The sequence below is a fragment of the Haemaphysalis longicornis genome, unplaced genomic scaffold, assembly GCF_048455015.1.
Source record: "Haemaphysalis longicornis isolate Haplotype H1 unplaced genomic scaffold, Haemaphysalis longicornis Haplotype H1 scaffold_2, whole genome shotgun sequence".
NCBI classification, from domain to species: domain Eukaryota; kingdom Metazoa; phylum Arthropoda; class Arachnida; order Ixodida; family Ixodidae; genus Haemaphysalis; species Haemaphysalis longicornis.
This window is the reverse complement of record NW_027526295.1, coordinates 286,800,643-286,823,951: the sequence shown is the minus strand read 5'-3', so window position 1 is coordinate 286,823,951 and position 23,309 is coordinate 286,800,643. Positions and strand designations below refer to the sequence as shown.

The 23,309-nt window shown below is 48.3% G+C and overlaps 1 protein-coding gene across 2 annotated transcripts in view; it reads left to right on the top strand.

Annotated features, from left to right (window-relative positions):
- The window catches only part of LOC144170818 (uncharacterized), a 28,357-nt gene extending 7,094 nt beyond the window's left edge, over nucleotides 1-21,263 (top strand). Inside the window, exons 2-4 of one of the 2 annotated variants that reach the window (XM_077700832.1) lie at nucleotides 12,966-13,055; nucleotides 15,795-15,846; nucleotides 19,658-21,263. In XM_077700832.1, the coding sequence (XP_077556958.1) occupies nucleotides 12,966-13,055; nucleotides 15,795-15,846; nucleotides 19,658-20,086 (571 nt within the window). In that variant the 3' untranslated portion in view covers nucleotides 20,087-21,263. The remainder of the gene's footprint in view (nucleotides 1-12,965; nucleotides 13,056-15,794; nucleotides 15,847-19,657) is intronic. The other variant, XM_077700833.1, reaches the window with a different exon arrangement.
- The last annotated feature ends 2,046 nt before the right edge of the window (nucleotides 21,264-23,309 follow it).

Here is a 23,309-nt window from a genome sequence, read left to right as displayed (position 1 = left end):
CAGGCGTAACACCTTGCAGAAAGAAAAACAGAAAAAAAAAAGCAAAGCGAGAACCAGGGGTACAAAAAGGAACACTCTTGAGTATTCAGATTGAAAAGAAGCAAGTGACATTGTGTGTGAATGTTGAGTTGGACATTGTGGTGGCAAGATAGTGGAAAGGCCATTCCAGTCGGAGGCTGCACGAAAAAAGGAGGAGGCGGAAAATGTTGTGGTACAGCACGTGGCCGGGCGACAGGAAAAGAATGAGTGCCATGATAAATCGTTGCTCAAAGTGACTCCCAAGTACTTATAAGTGATGACATTTTCCAATGCAACGTTGCTGGTTTGATAAGAATAGGTTAGGGGGCTGCGGAGACGGTGAAAAGAGAGGGACTTGCATTTATTAGGGTTTAGTGTCACGAGCCAACGATTGCACCAGTTAAGCACATGGTTAATATCATCTTGCAATGCAACTTGAGCTGATGTGTTAGTAACAGTACAGTATATTACACAATCGTCTGCTAACATACGAATATTGCTGGAAAGTTTTAACATCAGGCGGTTGTGAGGTACTTTGTCGAATGCTTTTGCAAAGTAAAAAAAGATGGCGTCGGTCTGTATATTATTGTCCAGGTTAGTGTGCAGGTCATGAACGAAAAGGGCAAGTTGGGTTTCACGAAATTTTTTTTATAAATTCGTGATTAGAGTCCAAGAAGTGCATGATTTTGGTGTAAATGACATGTTCCATGAGCTTGCAAGGCACGGTTGTTAAGAAAATGGGGTGATAATTGAGCGGACATGATCTATCACCTGATTTGAAGGCTGGAATGACCTTTCCTATTTTCCAGTTCATTGGTAGGTTACCTGTGGATAATGACTGCCAGAACAACAGTGGCAAATATATGGCAGATATGTGTTTGGTATTTTTCAGAAATTTAAAGTAATATCGTCTGATCCCGCTGAAGAAGAGAGTTTTAGTTTGTCTATTAACGATATTATTCCGGCAGCGATGAAATCAATACTGGGCATTAGAGACGATGCTAGATGGAAAAATCGGAAGGGAACTGTTAGTTTCGTTTGTGAACACGGAAGTGAATGCTCCGTTGAATAATTCTGCGCATTCAGAATCGCTAACTTCCCCGCCTGAAGGATTCCAAAACTTCCTAGGGGTTTCTTTTTTTTTTTTTTTGTCACAATTTTTTTTTTTTTTTCACGGCTATAGGTGCCTACAAGCCCACTAATTATAGAATGGCACATTAGATTGCCGAATGCAGCATAAATAATTGCTTACAGCTCCGTTTATTAGTGTCAGTTTCGGTTTTGGTGAAGCGAACACCGAGGCAGCCGTCATGACAGCAGGGTGCATTTGACGTCACTGTTCTCGCCGCACCACAGCCAAGCCAGTCTAGGCGTGAGCGCATGCGCCGGAGCGGCCCCATTGGCCGTAGTCGCACGCGACTTCAGTCCCCAAAACTGTGACGTGATGCACAAGGCAGGAAAGCGCGCACCAACAGCACTGTGGCAGCCTCAATACGTCACAGGAGCCCCGACGTTGGCTGTTTGGGTCAAAGCGCAGATGACGGCACAGGCTTTCTCTATGGCACGGATGAGCTTTCTTGTGTACGCAAGGATTAAAATTGATTTGAAGTATGTTCTTCTCAATGGTCGCGGTTTAAACTTCCCAGGGGGTATCTCCATATGCAAAGGAAGCTTCCACATAGTGATGTGAGCTTTGAAATTTTGTGTCAGTGCTCCTGTCGCCTGTGACATGGACCTCAGCGAAATTGTGAAGATGCATGCACTAAAAGAATTGAACTTGCAGCATCTTGTACAACTGCAGCACAAGTATTCGTATGCCGCTTATTATGCAGATGCCTCAAAGCTCATGTGTCCCCCACCTGAGCAGCACAAGGGCATTGAACCGGAAGGAGCACACAGCACTGCAATTGTAGTTCAACACAAAGCGCAAAGAAAAAGAAATTGCGATTCGTTATTTTTACATGCTCACTGAGCATGGTGGTGGCATTACACGCAGGCAAACCAAGCGGACTCATTCAGGTAATAGTGGCAGTCTCTGCTCTAAACCTGATGGTACTAATTGCATGCCGGGTGCCGGGACGCAGCGGCATTCGGGGCAACACTTGGATTAAGGGTGATTGACAAATGCTGGCAGCTGAAAAACAGCAAACTGCACGTCATGGGACCACAGATAGACAGATGTACGACATATTTGCTGATATGATGCGAATTGCAGGTAGGCCACACACACTCCAGAAACTCGCACCTTCTAAGTGGAACGCCACCACCTGGACGTGTCAAGTGCGGACACTGCCCTGCACATTTCAGCTGAATGACTGCACTTCCGTGGTGCAAGAAACTTCACATGTTCACGGTACCCCTTCGTCCTTTGTAGATTTTAACTGATGAACCTGCATAACAAGCAAAGTGCCTTCTAGCCATTCTCAGAGGCATCGGATTTTGAAATGCATGTAGCCTTGGAGCGCTTGGTAAGGAGGGCGGCTGAGAGAACCATGAACCGTACACTGCTCACGATCACTCCTCTGAATCTCCGCCTTCGTGTTTTAAAGGGACCCTGCAACACTATTTGAGCAGCGCAAGTAAACCTGCGCTACGTTCAGATTACACTGCCAGGAATAGCCGAGCCAAATATTACACATGCACGCGAAGCGGTGAGCGTGCAAACCGCTGTGAAAGACGCAAAAAAACAAACTGCGCTGTCTTCAATTTTCCTCATTATGCACTCCTGGCATGGCCTGAAAGATGTCATTAAATGAGCCATGAAGAGAAAATACAACTTTAATTTGAAAGAACTAGGATTCAGCATCTCACTCAGCTCAGTTACAGCCCCAAAAGATGTTTTTTTAACAAAAAAAAAAAGCGAGAAGTATTTAAAAACTCAAATTTTGCGCCACAGTGACGTGTTGTGAGCAAGAATGACGTCATACGGGCCAACAATAAAACATAATTTTCAGTGCGTTAACTGCACGTTAGCATTCAAGTGATGCGGTCAAATGGAACTAGAGGCCTCATTACAGACGTCCAGTCATGTGCCGTCACGACAGGTCAGTTAGGCGGCCGCCATTCGCACAAACAAGGTTTCGTGACGTCATAAAAAAGTTGCGGGAAATTGGCTAGGGGGTCGCGACTGCTTCACACGTTTCTTTAATATCTCCGTTATTTGTTCAAAGATTGCGATGATATTGGTATCATTGTTATCGGGACTAAGCAGTCTTTCTAATAAACCCAACTTGTATTTTATCTTCATGGCTCCTTTAAGGCCGTGGCTGTCCTATTGGCTTTCGCTGGTCAACTTCGCGGCATATTTCTCACATTTCCTGTGACGATCCGCCGTTGTCGGCGTTGTGTACCAACCTGACGAATTCATTGTGAACAAGGCTCCCCTGGAATATCAATGCTCGCTGCTCAGAACCTTTGAAAGTTTGTGATATATCCAAGACAGATTTAAGATTCTGAAGGGTTCTGTCAGCAACCAATCCCTCAGGAATGGCAGCGGATATGTCCCGTACGTTCAAAATGAGCTTGGCATTCTGATTTAGAGTGGTGCAGAAGTTTTCCACTACTGAATGCTTTATGCTCAGAATGTAAAATAAGCACAGGAATGTGTCAAGCTAAGGTCAACTGTAGTGTGGTATAGAATAGTCTGGGCTGCGACACTCTTTTCTGCTGCAACTCTGAATAACCCAGAAGTGTTCGTTGTAAGCCTTGTACCTTTAGCCACGTTCCCATATTGTAACAACAGGCTTTGGTGGAAGAGGCACCAACTGATCTTTGACGACAGCACCAATTAATCTCAAAGATACAATCTCATGACACTAGTGAATTAAATGGATAATGTCGTAAAGTTTAATAAGTTTGGATAAAAAATTTAGTCATCCTGTCCTTCAGAATTGGATGCTCAGAAAAGCTGCTGGGAATAACACCACTCAGTGGATATGCTCATTGTACTGATTAACACGATTAGACAGCACGTTAGATTATTTTAAACTAACTTTTAGTGCGGTTGTTGCGACAACCCTGAAGAAGTGGTTGGGTGCCCGTTCTATAATGTTTTTCTCCCTTTCCTTCTTCGTGCCGTACGTGTGGTGTCTTGATGCCTGACGATGGCCCCATGACCTGCGGCTAGCTGTGAACGTATTTGCAGCGCACCTTAAAACTTTTGTGTGTCAGGTGTTCACGGGGTTTTTCTTGGTCAGCGCCTTCGACGTTGAGCAGTTCTGTTGCATTGATTCCCTTCTGTGCTTGTTTTTTTTTGTCATCAAAAGCTTCCTGTGGTGTCGATGCATTGGGGCTGCTGGCGGCCTTGTTTATTGGCTCTGGGTGACCTCAGGACAATGTAGCGGTGGCCAGAGCAGCATGGTTTTCGCATCTCGGCGTGCTGGGTGTAGTTCTCCTCGCAAACAGCGCGTAAAGGCGGGCTTTTGGTATGGGAACAGTTTTAGTGTAACATAAACACGAAAATCCCCAAAAGGAATATATAAGCCAAAAAGACAATTTTAGGCACTAAAAATTAGCCCATGTCGGCACGAACCTCGAAATAGGCACTTACAGGCACAATCAAGTGTTGCTTGAAGTGTTTCATTTCTCTTAGTTCGTGCTTATATGCCAAATAGGCTTGATGCGGACCCAAAGAAAAAACAGGCGTTTTGCCTACAGTTCCGGTCTCTAGTCATCGCTGTGCAGTCCTGAATCATTCCACCTAAAGGTTGTGGCCTGTGTTAGGTGAGACATGCGAGCTTTTCTCCACATGTGGAGAAATATTTTTGGTCCGAGCCAGAACCGCCAGGCTGGAAATTGAGGAGCCGCATTCCTCTGCTGATGTGGACGCTGAACGAGGGGGGGTCGCACACTTCTTTCAGCATGCCTGTCAACCTGGGCAAAGGGGGGCGGGGAGAAACAGGTCCGCCAGCAGCCTTCCTTTGGCGCATTGCAGCAAGCACTACCGATTCAATCTTTTCAGCCAAAGAATGGCCTGAGCAGGCAAGGTTATTATTATTTCTGTAATACCTTTGAAACAAGGTCCTTGGCAGGAGTGAGCGACACAGCATACAGATGACACAGCATAGATGAGCATGTAAATGAAAGCAGTCCACTGCCAGCGAACCATACGGCACCTCATGCAAAATCGAGCCGGGGAGAAGCAAAATTTTACAGCAGGACAGGACAGCACAAGAGGTGAACAAGGAAGAATAAATGCATCCTTGCCTTCAACGACAACATAACACACTGGCCGTATTGATAGCTTGTGAAACAGCATTTCAGCAACCGGTGCAGGGCGAGCAGTAGGCGTGGCGCTGTGCGCATACCACATGATAGTGCAGGAAAAGGACGAACAATGGGGTTGTAAATCAAGAGTTATTTTTTAATGCTGATAGAAAAAATTGAAGGGACGCACATTCCACAATGTGCGTCCCTTAGAGTGCTTTTGTTTTGCAAATGCAACCAGCATCAAGTTTGCCTATGTTCATTCATAGGGGCCATGAAGAGAAAGTACAAGTTTGTTTTATTTAAAAGATTTGGTGTTTTGTCCGCAGCAAACGATGCTTTATTCACTGTGAAATGAAACAATTTAGGTTGAAATTTTAATTCTCCCACTAAATCACGTTTTCCGCAACGTCAGCCGTGCTGTTTCCAGGGCAGCTATGGAAACTGACGTTAGCATGTTGGCCAAGGTTGCAGAGAATGGGGAAACGTAATTTGTTGCCTTGTTTGCCCTCCTCGATGGTGGGGTGATGCTGCTGTCCGCACTCACTTTGTTTTTGGCCGTATCAGTACCTTGCTTATTTTCGTTACCATTGATAGCAGTCATTTTGTGGAACCTGGGGTATGCTCGATATAGGGACCGGGCGGCCGTTGTATGGCACCACTGTCGTTTCAGTGAACAGCGCCGCCCGTGGCGAACCGCTCGTCAGTGGAATGCCGGTGGTGGTCAGCGCAGCGTAGTTGTGCATGGCTTTGTGTCGTTCTGCTGCGGTCGAGGTCGCGGGTTCGATTCCCGGCCGCGGCGGCCGCTTTTCTGATGGAGGCAAAAAGCAAAAACGCCCGTGTGTACGAGATTTCGGCGCACGATAAAGATCCCCAGGTGGTCAAAATTAATCCGGAGCCCTCCACTACGGCGCGCCTCATCGCCTGCGTTGCGTCGGCGCGTTAAACCCTACAATCAATCAATCATCAATCAATCGTTCTGCTGCGGTGCGGCTTGCAAAGCATAGATAACCACAAGGACGTTTTTCAGATCGGTAAATCTTGAAAGTAGAGGCGACCTTCAGGAGGGATGCCATGTCTGTAATTTACGCCCACACTCAGTTACTACAAATAGCAGACGACGCTCAAAGCGCCAAGCTGGAAGTCAAGCTGACATTGCAAGTCCGTTCCCTCGTGCAAATTTTTCATGCCTGCAGCACTTCGGCGTATCGAGGAATATATTGCAGGTAAATGCTCCTACAAAGCCAGTGTGTTCAGCCGATCCAGGGATGCTGCAGCGCTGGTCTTTGGTAGTTAATAACGAAACGGCTTCGTGCACAAGCGAAAGACAATGTTGAGGGGTGCTTTCTAAGATTTACACCAGAAACAGAAATTGTGATGGCCGACGCTTGGTAACTTCATTAACTTCGGTAGCAACGTGTTCAATTTCACGTAAATACGTTTACTACAGTTATCGGGAATCGTTTACGAAATAAATACTGCATGATGGTAGAATGTTATTGCTTGTCGTGGAAAAGCATTGCTTACAAGACTTGCAATGGTTTCTGGCTAGTTGGTAAATGGCTTTTCAAGAAACAATTCCCGCGTAAGTGAAGGTCAAGAGGCAGGAGGGTGCCAAAAACCTGCCCTCAGTTTCACAACTGAATGCTGCGGTCGAGCTTTACAAGCTACCACCTACGCTTGAACAATAAATCATGCACTCCTCCATCTAACGACGATGATGGTTGATCGCATAGCTTTATTATGTGGGTTTCCTTCTGGATTTAAACTTTGACTAGTTGAGCTTCGAATTTTACCGGCACGCAGTTTTGTCTTTTGATCACTGCGTCGTTGACATAGACCCTTTCCCATTCTATTTCACAAGGAGAAAGCTTCGCGTTCAACCATCGTCCTCGTTAGATGGAGAGCTGGGCGATTTTGCTGTTTAATTTTGCACTTCCATGCACCCCTCTCCAAATCCTAGCTGCTTCCAGCGTGTCGGAAATGCGTCTGCAGCTGGAGGACTCGGGCTGACGCACCTCTATTTGAGGCAACTTGTCGCGCATTTTGTTAGTTTCTTTACAAGGCATTACACCATTTTTCAGGTACTCGGCAAAGAATAATTAAACAACACAGGCTGACGTTTACACTACCACAGCTTTAACTATCGGTGCCAGCCTTTATTCCATGCAGGTGGTAAAATGGGAAGGGGAGGGGGGATCGTTTGTCATATAGCTTGGGCTGTTGGGTGGTTGAATAATTTTGGCTCTTGATAAAATGACCTCTACAAACGTGGGAGTTTCGTTTCGGCTCTCAGGCTCCCGTGCCGTCACAGTGGCGCTCACCAAAACTGAAGGCAGAAAGCTCAGGGTTACAGAAAGAAAGTGTAAACTGCCACTACGTTTGCATGGCCACACGGTAGTCGATCTCGTATTAAGTGCCTTTCTCTTCCAAGCACACGTATCGCGGTATCCCAGCGTTAAGGCTGGCGTGGAAACCGTAGTTATTGAAACCAGCGAAGATAATTAAAAGCGGTGGATATGAGTACTTATATTAATAGTTTTATTCCTACTTAGATCTCGCGGAGACAGGCACAGAGCGCTGCAAAAAGAGCTCATGTCAGCGTAGCCCATTACCAAACTTAGAAGCGTCCAACAAGTTTACGTAGCCGTTGGAGCATTTAAGAAGAAATGAATACTAATAATAGTAGGTTTATTCGTACTCAGATCGGGTGTAGCCAAGCGTAGATCGCTGTTAAAAGCGCTCATGTCATTGCCGCCCGTACCCAACTTTAGAAGCGTCCAACAAGTTTACGTAGCCGTTATTGCATTTAAGAACTCAACACATCTGTCTAGACTTCGTTTCATCGCACACACTGTCCACTCACTACATAACCAAAACATTCAAAGCATCGAAGCAAACACGGCAAATACAACGGAAGGCTGCGTGTCCAATGCACCGGCTCATTCCACTAACGAAGGGAGCGCGAGTGGTGGCGCCACCTGTTTAGTTGCCCGGTCTCTATACCTGGTCATGTAAAGCATACCGCCAACTCTTCCGAATTTTCCATGAAATGTACGAATTTCGGCCTGTCTTACGATTTTACAAATCTTGCCTCATATTTTGCGGGAAATATTTAGATCGTCAAAAAAAATGAGACATCTATTGAAACGACGCGGGGGTACCTTGCGCCGCCGTGAGAGGGCAATGTGTACTCTTGTTATTATCATCAGAAGAAGGTGAGACTTCTGTCGTCTTCTCGGGGTTGCAAGGTTCGCACAGGTCCTTGAAAACCTTGAAAACCCTTGAATTTAGGTGTAAATTTCAAGGCCTAGAAAGTCCTGGAATTTTTAAAGGGTCCTTAAAAACCCTTGATTTTTCTGGAGATAACCAATGGCCCTATCTTTTCACAAGAATTTAAAGTGTTTGTCGTGAATTTTAAGTTTTAAAAATGTACAAAAACATTGTAACAATCAAGTTTCAGTGTATTGCGTGAAATTACGAGTTGTGGATTCTCATTATTACGAGGCAACATTGGGAGCAGCACTACTCAATAGAATTCATGTCACAATACAATCCCGTGAAAGCTGGCTTCTGTTCTCTACCTTGCATGTTCCATCTAGTCTGTGGACGGCCTTTCATTGCATGTTTGCTGTGCCTCATACGCTCCATCTGCGTTTGCTTTTACATGCAAATGGTGGACGTGTACACAGTTCATCCTGCCTTGCAGCAACACTTGCTGAGTTAATTTCAGCTGATACTCTTGCTGACAAAGAGGAGATGCAGGCAACATTGACTAAGTTTTGAAATCAAACAGCCCCAGCAAAACACCAAGAAAAAGGAGAAACCTCTAAATATAAACTACGAAAAAAAAAAAAGCTGGGGGAGCATTTATGAAGCCATAGCTCCTATCTAAATGTGCAATAATGTCCTTAGGTACCAGGCAATATCAAAACTTTGCATTTTGTTGAAAAACTTATAAATAATCCCAGATAAAACATAAGATGGGGACCTTGAAAATGTGTTTTCTGGTCCTTGAAAGTCCTTAAAAACCCTTGAATTTTTGTTTTTGAAGCCTGTACGAACCCTGGGGTTGGCTGTGCACCGATATCCAGAACTCGCCATCACCTCAGCAAGCCTGTTTGTAGCACATTGTTCGTGGGCCGGTTAGGACTTCCGTGTTCGCGTTGATCTTTTTGCATGACTGCCGCATCCGATGCAGTGGTACGGATGCGGCAGACAGGCAGTCGTACCTGTGGTACGACCGCGGTAGTTGCTTCGCAGTGCAATGGTGGGCTTGAAGCCACGACAATACTATCGAGTGTTTTTGAAATCATACAAGTCAGAATTTCCATGCTTCGTGCCGTCAAAGAAAGGAGAGAAAATAGGAATTCGCACCATGTGTGCCTGCGATGTGGACCTCTCGCATGGTAGCAAGTCTGACATGAGTGCCCTAATCACTTCGGAAAACCACCAGGGATATGTGCGAGCTGCGGACTTGCAGCCAAGCATGACAGGTTTTGTACTGAGTTACAGTGACCTTAGTGTGATGCATGCGGAATGCCTGTTCAGTGTTTTTAAACGCAGCATTCTGCCGAGTGTAAGCAATGATGCTCTGTGTAGTTGTTGCTCATAACCTTTCAAGACTGGCGGCTTTTGCTTATTCCTGTAAAAACGGGAGAACAGTTGCCACCGAACTTTAATCCTTTTAACCTAAAAAAATTAGTGTGCTGTTTTCCTCCTCCCCCCTGCGGGCGGGTTTTACGAAATTCTTAAGTCACCAGGTTGGCAGGTATGCGTAAAGCATTGCCGCTTGTGCCAGTTGCAGTTGGCCAGTGTCGTGTCGCAGAATGAGCTGTTTTCACTTAGACGTAGAGCACAATCTTTTTACTACAGCAGTAAGAATGGTGGGATAAACAATGGCATTTACAAACAAGCACGTAAACGTAGTGCGTGCTGTGCGCATTATGCCAGCCGCGGATGCACACACGTCCGGTGCATTGGGCTTGTCTGATACAACACTGGTCTGCGAGCTTATAACCACTGTTTAATTTGCATTGTATTTTGTAGGCCTAAGCCAATCACAACGGGCTGCCCATAGTACGTTATAGGTTCAGTGCAGAGAAGTAGCGTCACTTGCCTATTCTCTGTTTTCCTCACCATACAGCAAATTAGTGTCATTGTTATGCTAGCGAGGCCATCCTCGAATGAACCAAACTTAACCAAACTTGCATTTTGTCTCCCTGGGCTGTGCTGTACTTTGTGAACTGCCTTGGGGACACCGTTGCAGAATTGAATGGGGCTAGTTTTTACTTTTGGGGATAACGTATGTTATTTGACATTGCTTGCATGCTACTTGGTAGTGAGTTTGTGCGTTTTGAGGGGCCTTACTGATTTTAAGGTACCTTGTCATGCTCTTGTGCACTTTGCGTGTTGGATCAAGCAGCTAGCCTCAAGTTAGCAAGAGCTTAGCATTTGTCAGGGGTGTGCCATGGGCAGAGACAAAATAGTGCCGCTAGTGTTGTCCATGGCAATTATAAAAAAGAAGTATCACTTCTTTAAAATGTTGATTCAAGCGGCATTTGTAGCATTCACAGACACGTGCTGTGTCCCAACAGAAACAGTATGGCAGTGTGCATCGTTGCCCCGTGCAACTGGATCAGTAGTATGCATGGCAAGTTTGCACAAAATAGCAGACTCCTGGGAGGACTTAGCAGCAATCTTTAGTGCCCTTGCTTGATGCTGTCTTGTCGCACAACTGTTTGGTGAGGCTGTCAGTGCCGCGGAGTTGAGATGTGCTTGTTGCTGGAGTGGGCTGCCAATTTGCCCTCGAGTCGGTGGTGGTGTGATATCCTTGCCTTGGCTGCAGCACGGCGACTGCTGTGGGTGGCACACTTGACCCTCTTGCATGGGCACCCTGGGGCTGTGGTGAAGGTTGCAATCTGCTGGCTTTCCTCTGACCCAGCTGGCTCGCCCCCGCTCCATAGCCTAGGAGAATTCTGGCCTGGGGAATTGATCCCTCCGGAAACTCGGTTAGCTGAGACTTGACGGTGCCGAGTTGCTGCCAACTCTGTGTGCGATTGCGGTTTGAGTCTCTCTCGCTGCATGGCTGTTCTGGCGTTCAGGGAAGCTGTTTTCCAGCTGACTTGTGCTGTGCATGCACTGCTGTGGCCCAGTGCCTTTTCAACCTAGTGGCCGTGCAGCAGTGTCAAAGAAGGTACTCATTTCAACCTTAAACCCGCCGCGGTGGCTCAGTGGCTAAGGCATTGCGCTGCTGAGCACGAGGTCGCGGGTTCGATTCCCGGCCGCGGCGGCCGCTTTTCTGATGGAGGCGAAAAGCAAAAACGCCCGTGTGTACGAGATTTCGGCGCACGATAAAGATCCCCAGGTGGTCAAAATTAATCCGGAGCCCTCCACTACGGCGCGCCTCATCGCCTGCGTTGCGTCGGCGCGTTAAACCCCCACAATCAAATCAATCAATCATTTCAACCTTACTGGCTCGGTGCCTATCATTAATGGCGCTGCGCTTGTGAGGGCAGTATTCTCAGCGCAGATTTTCGTTTTCTCTTTTCCGGCATCGGCAGAGTGACTCTGGTTCTGTGACACAGTGTTGCACTCTGTGCAAACAAAGTAGGCATCTTGGTAATGCTTTTATGGGTGAAGGATCATTGTCATGCACAGAATTCATGCCGCCCCATAGTGCCACAGATGGGCCTTTGACAGACAGTTCAGGTGAAGCCCCCCCCAAAGTGAAGCAAAGGGAACGTTTGACATCCACTTGAAATGCAGCCATACGGGTCATTAACTGACCTTCCAGTTCTGTAAGCTTACCTGCCTACAGTACATGTTCTGGAATGCATCGCCATTGGTTTTGCATTAGTGCACCACCTAACCTAGGTGTGTGCGTCACTTTATTAGCAATGTTGGAGCAGCAGCTCACTTTTTCGTAGGTTCTTGTGTATAAATTATACTCTGCTCATCACAAAAAAAATATTGCTGTTCCTTTTACTCAAGAACATGAAATGATCAGAATGGGCAAAATTCTTGCACCATGTTGGAAACAGCTCTTTGGCATGCCAGCTTACATGTAAGGCCAGCCTTTTAACTAGCACATGCAGCTAAAGCGATGCACGTAGTCTTTGTTTCTCCTTGTGCAGCCTTCCCCCTTCAAGATCGTGGGGGTTTGCCTATCTAGCAGTGAGCTCAGTGGCTCAGGTATTGTGCAGCCGGGTGCAAGGCCACAATGATGAAGGCACACAACAAATCCTCCTGCGTGTATGAGATTTCGACGCACGTTAATGTTCCTGCAAGTGATGAATTCGTTGCACTTGATTGCCCGAGCAGTGTAGTTTTGGCAAGCAATTTGCCTCCGTTGATGTAGCAGCGAGAGGGCGCGAAGGTTGAAAAGTTGCAGTTCGTAGCCGAGCAGAGTGGCTGGTGGGAGGTTTTGTCTGCTCTCGTCGCCTTGACCTGGCTGTGTGACGCGAGCGATGCTGCTGCTGGGCCCACCTGCGTCTGCTTGGGTGGCCTGTGGCAAGTGCCCCTCGATCCCTGTCCCCGTTTGTCCTGCCTGGGTGCCTCCGTTGGAGCTCTGCTGCCTTGCTGCTTCCTCTTTTGCGGGTGCCCCTGCATTTCCTTCCACCCTCCTCCTTGCCTGGGCACGAGACATCGCGAGGGACTCCTGACGTGTATTTCTTTTTTTGACGGCGGACTTGAGTGGTCCCGGTATCGACGTGTGTGTGTGTGTGTGTGTGCCTCTCAAGGTGTCGTCCCGCCGACCCAGTGGCGTGGGGTTCCTCCCGGTTGCCCTTTGGCAAAGGTGGCCACAAGGCAAAGGTGCATGATTTGCTCCTGTAAGTATATCCATGGACGACGGTGTGCATGCTGACGGCAGCAGCACTGGGTGCTCACTCACTAGTGAAGCTTTTCCGTGTGCCTTGTGCTGTGCTGGGTCAGAGAGCTTTGGCTTGGGTTGCTGTGAGAGCCTCGTACTGCAAGTGTGGCAGGGTTGCTGAGAGCGTGCGGTACACAAGGGAACGCACGGTGACTGCGAGCGGCTCCCGCTTGCTTTACGCGCATGGCCTTTTGAGGAAAAAGTGGCCTTTAACTGAGCTCGGGACGCAGGGTGGAATCCAGCACTGGCTCTGCCTAGTGTCATAACAGAACTTCTGCAAAGCTTGGGCTAGAAGGATGCTGCTTAGCCCGAGACTGGTTCCTTGGCTGTAAGGTACCAGTCTCAGTTTTTATTCTGTATTTGATTTCCCTGCAGTCGTGTAAAACCCACCTCTGAAAGCTTGTAGGGGGAAAGTTGCTTGCTTGTTTTCTTTCTGAAAGCCTTAATTTTGGAGGCAGTGGGCAGATAGAAAAGATGAACATTTGATATTCTGATTGAATTTTTAACTTGTTTGGTAGGCTGTGGGAGTAATAAAAAACTTACACGGAGGCACAGTTATTGCAAAGCCTTTATCCCTCATTTCGATTTTGTTGGTGCATGTAATTGCTTGTTCCCATCAGAGTGTGTAGCTTCTGGTACGGGTATTTGTTGTCCACTGGCATGACGAGGAAGAGTGCATGCAACAAACAGCACGTGACAGTCTTCTTCCGTCACAAAAATAGCCCAGTTATAACTTTTCTTGCATCCTTGTTCCCTCTCTGATGTGTACCAGGCACCTCTTTTCTAATTTTGGGGGGTGTTAAGTAAAGTAATGGTTAAGTGAGGTGCGCGGAGGAAAATACAGAAAGAATGTGAAGTGATGAGGAATTGCGTGTCTGCATGCAGCCATTGCAAGGCATCTCAAAGCAGCTTCAGTTGGTGTGGATAATTGCCTTTGTTTCCGTTTTGTTGAGGAATAGACCGTAGTGGACTAAAAATGCTTCTGTTTACATATGTTTTTATTGAACGACAGGAAGCTCAAGTAATGCCAGCGACCTGTAGGCAACGCCTACACTTTAGGAGTGAAAGTAACCAGCAGTTCAAACTCCCTCCCGTGCCAAGAGATATTTTCTGGAATACTGTAAACGCATGTGAAAGCTATGTCACCTTCCACGTTTAAACTCTGGTATGCTTTGAAGCGTTGCAGGGGGCGGCAGAGTTAGATGGGCAGACGAGATCAAGAAGTTTGCGGGGATAAATTGGTCGCAGTTAGCACAGGACCGGGGTAATTGGAGAATAATGGGAGAGGTTTTTGCCCTGCAGTGGGCGTAGATAGGCTGGTGATGATGCTTTGAAGCATGGTTTTGTTTGTTTATAGCCACTGTTGCGGCAGCAGCTCTGCTGCCCGTAAACTGTACGCGGAGCTTGGCTGTTGACTGCAGAAGGAGTAATTGTGCCTCTTCAGTCGGGGCTGTGAAACCGAGCAGGACAAAACGGCATCGACCAGGGGATGAACCTTCATATCGCATTCTGCCCATACCCAAACTAGTGCCGGTGCATCAGAGAGCCGCCCTCTCTCGTTCATTGTAGCCGTAGGAGGATATTCTGTGCAGGAGAAACGCAGCACTGCTTCCGTTATTCCCCTAACGTGAAATGCTCTTCGACTGCGTGTCCAGCGTTTCGCAAAGCTGAAGGCCGAAATAACGCCGCAGGCTGACAACAAGCCGCCTGAGCACTGACGTAGAGGCCGGTGGGCAGACTTTTCTCGCGATGTCGTACGGCCCGCAGCAGCGCCGTGAACGTAGTACGCGACGCGGCAAATTTCTTCACCTCTTCCCATTTGGTCCCAGGGGAAGGGGCCGGCGAGTGAAGCCTGCTTCACGCGTGCCTTGTGCGCCGACTGCGTCGAGGCATGTGTGGCCGTGGGCCGAAGCCGAGGCGCTGAGCGCGCGGCCGGCAGAAACGCGGTCAGCGCGGTCCCATCCCGCGGCGGTTTGTTTATGGTTGCCGGGCGCCTGGCCTCGTTCCGGGCCCTTCTCTCCGCGGAGGCGGCAGCTGCTCGCCTCTCCTCCTCCTTCGCTTCGGCAGGGAACCGGATCGAACCGGAGCGCTGCCGGTGTCACTGCATGGCTGCTGCCGTTGCAATGTCCCATGCTGGCCCACGTCTGAGCGCCTATTGCCGCGGCGGCGGTGCGGCCCGGTGGGCGACAGCCGTCGGTAGCTTTGCGTGCGGCAGGGAGCGCCAAGAAGAGGAGCTCGAATGAGTCGCGGCCAAGTGGTGGCGGCGGCGGCCCCGCTCGCGGGTTACCTCGCCGCTGACCCCGTGTACAGCATCATCCGCCAGTTCGTTGGGTAAGCCGTGCCTGACGAGCTTTCTCGCCTCTGTTATCGCACCCTCCTCCGCCACTGCTGCTGCCCTGCGGCCCTCTCCACTCGGAACCGGGATGGTTCCCGACTCGAAAGGGATGCACGCGATGCGCGCACCGGGGCCGTCGTGTACGGGCCCCACAGGAGACGCCGTGGTCCGCTTTCCAATTGCGACGCCCTTATCTAGTACCTGCACGGTTGAAATTGCGAAATGTGGCACATGTCGGCAGCATTTTGTGGAGAACTGGCCAGTATGTGGAGAGTGAGGGGCCCGAGTACAGTATTGTTCGCTGCGTGTATTTCTGCGGGCCCCCCCAAAAAACTGCTCGCTCTGCGTTGTCTTTCCTTGCAGCACCTCAGCGGGGAGCACAGTGGCGATCGACAACAAGATCGAGCAGGCCATGGTAAGCAAAAGGACAAGTGCTGTCCAACCACCACCTCTGGCTTCAAGATGAGCAGTGGCATGGCCAGAGCACCTGACTTGCATAGCCCACTCCATCACCTTGCCCCAAGCCACATCCACGGCCACTCAGTGCAGCTTCTCAGTTCTCTCAATTTTACTCCTGAGTGATACGCGAGCAGTTGTCGAATGTGCCCTTTATTAGGTTAGATATCAGCGTTTGGGGCCCGTGTTTTGAGTTTTCTTGTACGGCTCGCACGGAATTCTTTTTTTCTTTGTCTCGGAAGCCAAGCGTTTCAAGTGCCGTTTCCTTTGCACCATAGCTCTAATGGCTTGGCGACATGCACTTGGAAATCTGCTTGCCCTCACTTAAGAGATGCCGAGCTTGTGTTCTGAAGAAAACGTGCCTGCACATATGTAACAGTTGACATTAGCAATGTGGTAGGGCTATAAAACACCACAAAGCACATTGTGAAAAACTATGCCTGAGCAAATGTTCGAGTCGACATTGGCAGTGTGGTAGGGAAGTAAAGACCCACAAAGCACTGCGGAGTGGACTCAAAGGGAGCCTGCAGTTTTTCTTTCTCCGAGCTTTAAAAGAAAAAGCTCAACTACCATGACATAATGGATTACGTGACACAAACCACACTAATGCATTTGACAAGATCCCTTCGGTGTCTGTTACAAATGTTCGCTTATGCGGAACACTGGAGAGCTTTCTTCACTGCGTTGCATGTGAGACTGGGAACACCACAATTTTAGTGACACTGTCTACATACAGCCAGTCATGTATACCAGTATTTTGGTGGACATTGTGGCATTTTATACAAAATAATCTGATTAACTAACCAAAAACATCAACTGCTAAGTGTAATTATAATTACTATTAGCTTTCCAAGTTGAGCAGTGTGGCTTCATTACATTTTGCTTTGCCCCTGCAGTGAGTAATCAAAACTGCCTAAGGTAAATGTCCAGAACTAAAGTATCCAAAACCCAGGCCAGTCATGTTGAACGCACAATGCAACAGGAGAATTTAAATTTTGAATTAAGTTGTTTAATTTCTCTGTGCATTAAACAATGCTTGCTGCCAGACAAGTGCTGAGGGGGCTATAAAATACCAAATCTTCTGATTAAAGCAACCTTGTATTTTGTCTTCATGGCCCCTCTAAATGGTCCACCTGGTTGGATGATGTGATCGGTTGGTTCATGGTGGCGCCGGGTCAATATCAGCGCACATTATTGACCATCGAATGGAAACATTATACAGGGGAATTTTTGCAAGAGCACCGTTTAAATGCAGTCTGCTGTGCAGTTTTAACCACCTGCTGCCTGAAAGGTGGCTATCCTTTGTAAGGTCACCATCACTGAAGTGGGAATATTCTTTTGCTGTGTGGCCTGATGTTCTACTTCATACACTTATCATTCTCACCCGTACAAACTTAGCGTTTGCTCGGAGGAACGGCCAGACCGGGAATTAAGTGTAACGAAGCAAACAAGATTGCCAGATGAACCATTCGGTGGATAAAACACTGCACACATGTTATCGACCATCTATTACGTACTCAGTGTAAACAAAGTGCCCTTTCATTGTTTTGCCGGCATGTCAACTGCACGGAGGGTGTGGCAACAACAGTTAGACCTGGATGCGGGTTTGGATAACAACCGTCATAACTTGCAGTTATATGGTGCATTGCTTCTCCATTCATACATCGGCCAGAGCAACATTGAATGCAGCACTGCAGCCCTGCCTAAGCCTCGCGCCTTTGCTGACCCACACACTGGCCCCCGCTGGCTCTGCCAAGTTCAGCCGCAGACACAGTTCAGAAATCGCATCCCCTCCAAGAGAAGGACTTGCTTGAACCCAAATATAAAATTAATATAGAGTACTAATTCTTTACAAAACTAATAATTTATGCACTAATCAATATTACTTGTAGTTTCTGCCTCGCAAAAAAAAATACCCTTTAAATCGAGTCAAGTGACGCCAATCAAGCCAGGTTTGAAGGTCACTTACCTCAGAAGGTCCATGTCCATCGAAGCCACCATAGGGTGGCTTGCTAAGGCAACGCCGCCTGTATAAACGTTGCCTAACGCGTCGCGCGCTTTTCAGTGGGAAGGGTAGGGACGCTTAGTTCAGGCACTCATCCGCTATGTGGCGTGCGCCGGCGGACATCTCACCTTACGTCACTGCTCGCAAGTCGCGAAAGCTGCACCCACTTCTACGTGTGTCTGTCAGCTTGCCTGTTGGGTTTCGAGAGCCGTTTCGCTCACATCTTAGCTGCGATGAGGCGCTATACTCGGTGACAACTTAAGAAAGGCATTGGAAGTTGCCGCTGTGCCTTATCACCGTAGCCGGATGTTTCTCTACGCGGTGCAAGTAGGGCGTTACTGGGAATATTTTGAACATGGCTTGAGCCGTTCCCGTGATTTTTTGGACTTAATATGCTTATAAACGAATCCACTGACGACAAACAAACTGTGTGAGACAAGGCAGACGATATCACGCATTCATAACAAACCCCTTTCAAAACGCGCGCGCACTGACGTCACGGGTCCGGCGAGTGATACACTACATGAGGTGGTGCCGTTCTTGAGTTGTAACCGAGTATAGTTCTGGGGTGCACTGAGGATCTCGTTCAACGTGTCGCTCGCTTCATACTTGTGGCATTTCCCCAAAAATAACTGACAGAGGCGAAACTGAAATAGTGTAAGAGCATATTAATTGTCGGGTAGACAAATAGCGAAAAACGATATTTTCGGATGGTGCAGCCATTATTTTACTGATGTTTTTCTCTGTGGAGGATTTAGGAAAGAAAAAATTACGTTCACATTTTTTGTTCAGGCGCTCACTTCTACCATTACTTTCCAAGAATATCGCGTGCTCGTAAATTTTAGAAGATTATAGAAAACAAAAGGATAAGCAGCTGAGGGGTCCGCCACACTGTCCGGGCGCTTCTACAGTACAGTCCTCAATTTTAAAAGTAGGTACCGATGCGGAGTGTGAATAGCGGAGACAAAACAAGACTGAAATGCAGAGGGGACAGAAGGGGAATGCCCCACTCAGAAAATTTCGGAGCCCGTGATCGAAGTAGATAAGCGCGCAAAGCAGGCATCAGCCCGCGGCAGCCCAAGTGATTTTGCTCCGAGGCGAAGGTGGTTTTATGGTTTTATCAGCGACAGACTAAGACAGACAGGCATGGTGAAAGAGAAGAAGGCGTAGGAGCGCCGCCTGGGGAACGCTAAACAAACTGTCAACTATTTTGCATAGTTTCCAAGAAGCGGCGCTGGCCGGCGTGCATGAAAGCACGCACGAAGCCTACGGAGCAGTAAAGGGTAGGAGCGAGCAACAGGAGAGTGGCTGTTTGGCCATTTTTCACTCACGCGTTAGGCAATGTTTATACAGGCGGCGTTGGCTAAGGCTTTAGTGGCAGTAGCCCCTCCGGTGTATATTAGTGTGAAACTATGATCAGTGTCCAATTCTTGGCCAAGATTTCTTGGCCTGTGCAGGCATTGTGGGAGAGCACAGGGAAGCTACTCCAACACCCCCACTTCTCCATACGGGCTCAGTGCCAAATCTCCAGGGATGTTTTGCGTGGCAGTGCTGGGGGGCACTCGTGACAAGGCCATTGCTCGTGGGCTGCAGTTTAGAGAGCCTGAAGGCGAACAGTGCAATGGCTCGGTGCAATACATTTTTGGAGCTGCTGTCACACTCTAAACGAGTACTCAGAAAATGAGCCGCTTCGGTACACGTGCTGGCCCGTGAGGCTGACCTGCAGCTCTACAGCAGTGCCTTGTTGGTCTTGGCCCCCCCCCAGGACTTGGTGAAGAGCCACCTGATGTTTGCGGTGCGTGAGGAGGTGGACGTGCTGAAGGAGAAGATAACAGAGCTGCTGGACAGGATAGCCCAGCTGGAGTACGAGAACGGCATCCTGCGGGCAGGTGCCTCGCCCGAGACCCTCAGTCTGCTCGCACAGCCCACTGCGCCCCAGCAGGCGCCCCAGCAGCAGCAGCAGCAGCCGGCGGCGGCGGCAGTGGCGGCACCAGCCCCCCTGCCGCAGCAGCAGCAGGCAGCCCCCGCCCCACCAGGCGGGGCAGCGGTGCAGCCCGTGGCAGCTGCGGCCGCCGCTGTGACGCAGCCGGCGCCTCCGCAGCTGGCCCCTGCTTCGCAGCACCAACCTCCTCAGACGCAACAAGTGCAGCAACAAACACAGCCGCCCCCCGCGCAACAGCCGCCGCCCACATAGCGCGTGTGTTAGTTGTACATAGGACTACTCTCTGTTAACCAGGACCGTGGGTGCCAGAGGACAGGTGCGTGCGTGCCCGGGGGGCGGCCGGGGTGTGGTGGCCTTCTCTCTCTCTCCACAGCTGCTGCTGGGGCGGCACTTGTTTTTGCATTGTCAACTTGGCAGTCGTGCGTTCACGTGTTGAGGCAAGCTGTAGTTCCCACCGCCCTTTTATCTACTCCCCTCACCAGCCCGTTTTTTCTCAACATTCTGTACGCTTCACTCATCTTGCCGCAGGCGCACCCGAGTCATTTTTTCCCTCTACACCTTGTCCCCATTTTGTTATGTAAAGAAAAGCAAAGTCTGGTCACATGCAGTATGCGTCCAAAGTGTGTGGTGTGTGTGCGTGTGCGTGTGCCCGAGTGGCTCGAGAGAAATGAGCTGTGTTTCGGAATGCTCACAACAGTCAGCCGTGTGCGTTGACGCTGGCTGCGCCACTGTTTCGGTACGTGACAAGCAGGTTGGGAGGGATAACAGTGGCTTCCTCTCTGTTGGGCAAGCCACAATGCAAGCCAAGTTCGTTTTTCTAGCATCTTGTTCAGTGTAAGGCGGGGAGAAGAAAAGTGTTGACTCTGATAAACAGTTCCTACTGTTCATTTTAGACCGTTGTGACCCCCCGTGTGCTCAGTGGGCTGAGCATGGGTTGTGGCCCCTCCCCTTTTCCCCTACCAAGCCGCAAGCGTCCCTGCAGGGCTTCAGTTTCTCTCAGAGGCAGCACTAACGGGAACACACTTTTAGTGAGTTTTACTCCATTTGGCCTTGCACGTGCAGACTCACTGCAGCGCTGAACTCCTTTTATTCTTGAAAAGAGAGAGAGAGAAAACAGGTGGTTTCCTGCTTGTGTCCTTGACATGGTTGCTCCTGTGTAATGCCTGTACATAGCATGCAAAGTGTAATTTATATGGCATTTCTACTGCTGTACCAAGCAATCCCCTTGTCCAGTTCAATAAAGCGCATATTTTTGTTAGGGATGACATGCAACGGCAAAGCAATGATTGGCACTGGTGGCGCTGTTTGGTTCACTAATTGTCATGACCAACGTACAGAGTATCCACTTCTGATGCTGTTTTACATATTTATTAGTTTTACTCGGCTGATGCAGTTCTAAAAAAAAAATTAAAACGTTTCGAATAATGTATTCTGTCCAAGTGTTATTTGCACTGTTGCTGCACTAAAACCTTTTCCACCTGCTAGTTACGTTAGCAAAAACATTTTCTTATTTGTGCAAGTATTCCGGATGTGCTTTGCTGAGCTGTTGGTAATTAACAAAATATAATTATACCCTCGTCTTTTTTTACATGTGCTTCTGCTTTATTTAAGGGCAAACATATCACAGCGGCACATCTAATAGGACCTATTTTTAGGTGAAGTTGAGCCAACTTTAGGTTGGTGGAATGAACTTATGGTGAATGGTGAAAACGTGAATAGTTTCTCATCGTGGGAAAAGCCTTGCTGACACCCTGTGGAGAGCTGTTTGGTTGTAATGAGCTTAGAGCCTGCCCTTTGTGAACAAACGCAACAAGCTGCATGGGCTTGCATCGCAATTTGCGTGGGAGTTTTTTGGAAGGGGGGGGGGGGGGAGTTTTCTGCACAAACACGGTAAGTTGTTTCCAAGGAATTGGGGTAATTCTCGGAGGGAATTGACACGCTCTCCAGCTTGGCCTCCGCAGCCAGCCTGCTAGCTTCGCTTGCATATGGATGCACTGATATTCCCTAGGGCCATGTTTACACCCAAGCAGCAGTCGACTGCATCTGTCCAGCTTGGGGGTCCCACTCGCCCAACCAACATACCTCCAACTCGGCAGCTTCTTGGCGAGGTTTGTTTAGTTCTGCTCTCGAGAGACGGCACAAGCGGCGAGCCAGCTCCGCGACCTGGCCCCCCTGGGCCGGCGATGTGCCGACAGGGTTGAATGCAGGCTTCGCTCCCAAGCACCAGTCCCTGGATCGAGTTGGAAGTGGCGGTCATCCGACCAGGCGGTTCCAGATGGAATGCGAACAAGGGGGGAAGCGAACCGACCTGCTATCCTCTATGGGTGGGTACACTTGTGATGTCGGTAGCACGTTTCCAGCTAATCCATCATTGCAACCCCTACCCACAGCCGAAGGAGGATGAAGAGAAGGGGGTGATATGTTGTACAGAGCATGGCAACCTTGCCTTACCCGAGTTGTAAGCGGTTCTCAATGTTTTATACCAGTCTGTCGAACTGGAAAAAAATATGGGATCCTTTATGGTTCGGGTTAACAGGCGGGAATAATTTTAATTTGGCACCAAACTTTCTGAAGCTGAAAGGTGGTGCCATGTAGTATCAAAACGTGACATTACAGTAAGTGTCCAAACAACTCCATTGGTTTCAATGCGCGATTAAAAAACCGCATGAAGGAATAAGAAATAAGAAAGAAAGATTGTTGTTTTAGCCAGGGATAAAGTTTCAAATAGCTCTTCATCTCGCGTGAAACTTAGTGTTGCTGCAAGCCTCTCTCTCATGTTTGGCAAAATACGATTTTAAAAGTTCTACGGCTGTATCGTCAAAACTGTTTTGGGTTAAGGGGTTTTAAGTGATGCCCTTTTCACTTGGGATCAAGAAAATATACTCATCAAAAATCTCTTCACCCAGCTGTTATGTTGTCCATTTAATCTCTTGTGACCAGTTGTCACGATTATGCATCACACCAGTGGTAAGCTGCGCAACCAGTAGAAAGAATTGGTAGCTGCAATACCCACGCTCAGACGGAGTCTTCACACTGATGGCAACATATGCAGCAGCTAACTGCTCCCATTCCTCCGGTTCATGCCTATGATCACCGCTCCTCTGTGGCCATCCATTTACACCCATATCTACTAAAGGAATGTAAGTATTTTTGTTGCAATAAAAATGGCACATTGGGCACTATGCTGGAAAACACAGAGTTGCCATAAATGTTTTTTTCTCAAGAAATTAACCATGTACTGGTCTATTATGTCCTCTTGTTTTGTATTCGTGCCGTCGCTGTAACTAGCAATAGCAAAAATATTTTTTCCATGCCTTACAGACAATTCAGGCTAGAAGAGGTTAAGGGACTGCATAATGATAACAAAGCCACTGCCAACAGTGTCAAGAGACATGACTGATGTAGGGTCCTTTTCTCGACTACAAATTTGCAGGGAATTCGCCATGTTTTTTGCGTAAGCACAACGTAAGCAATC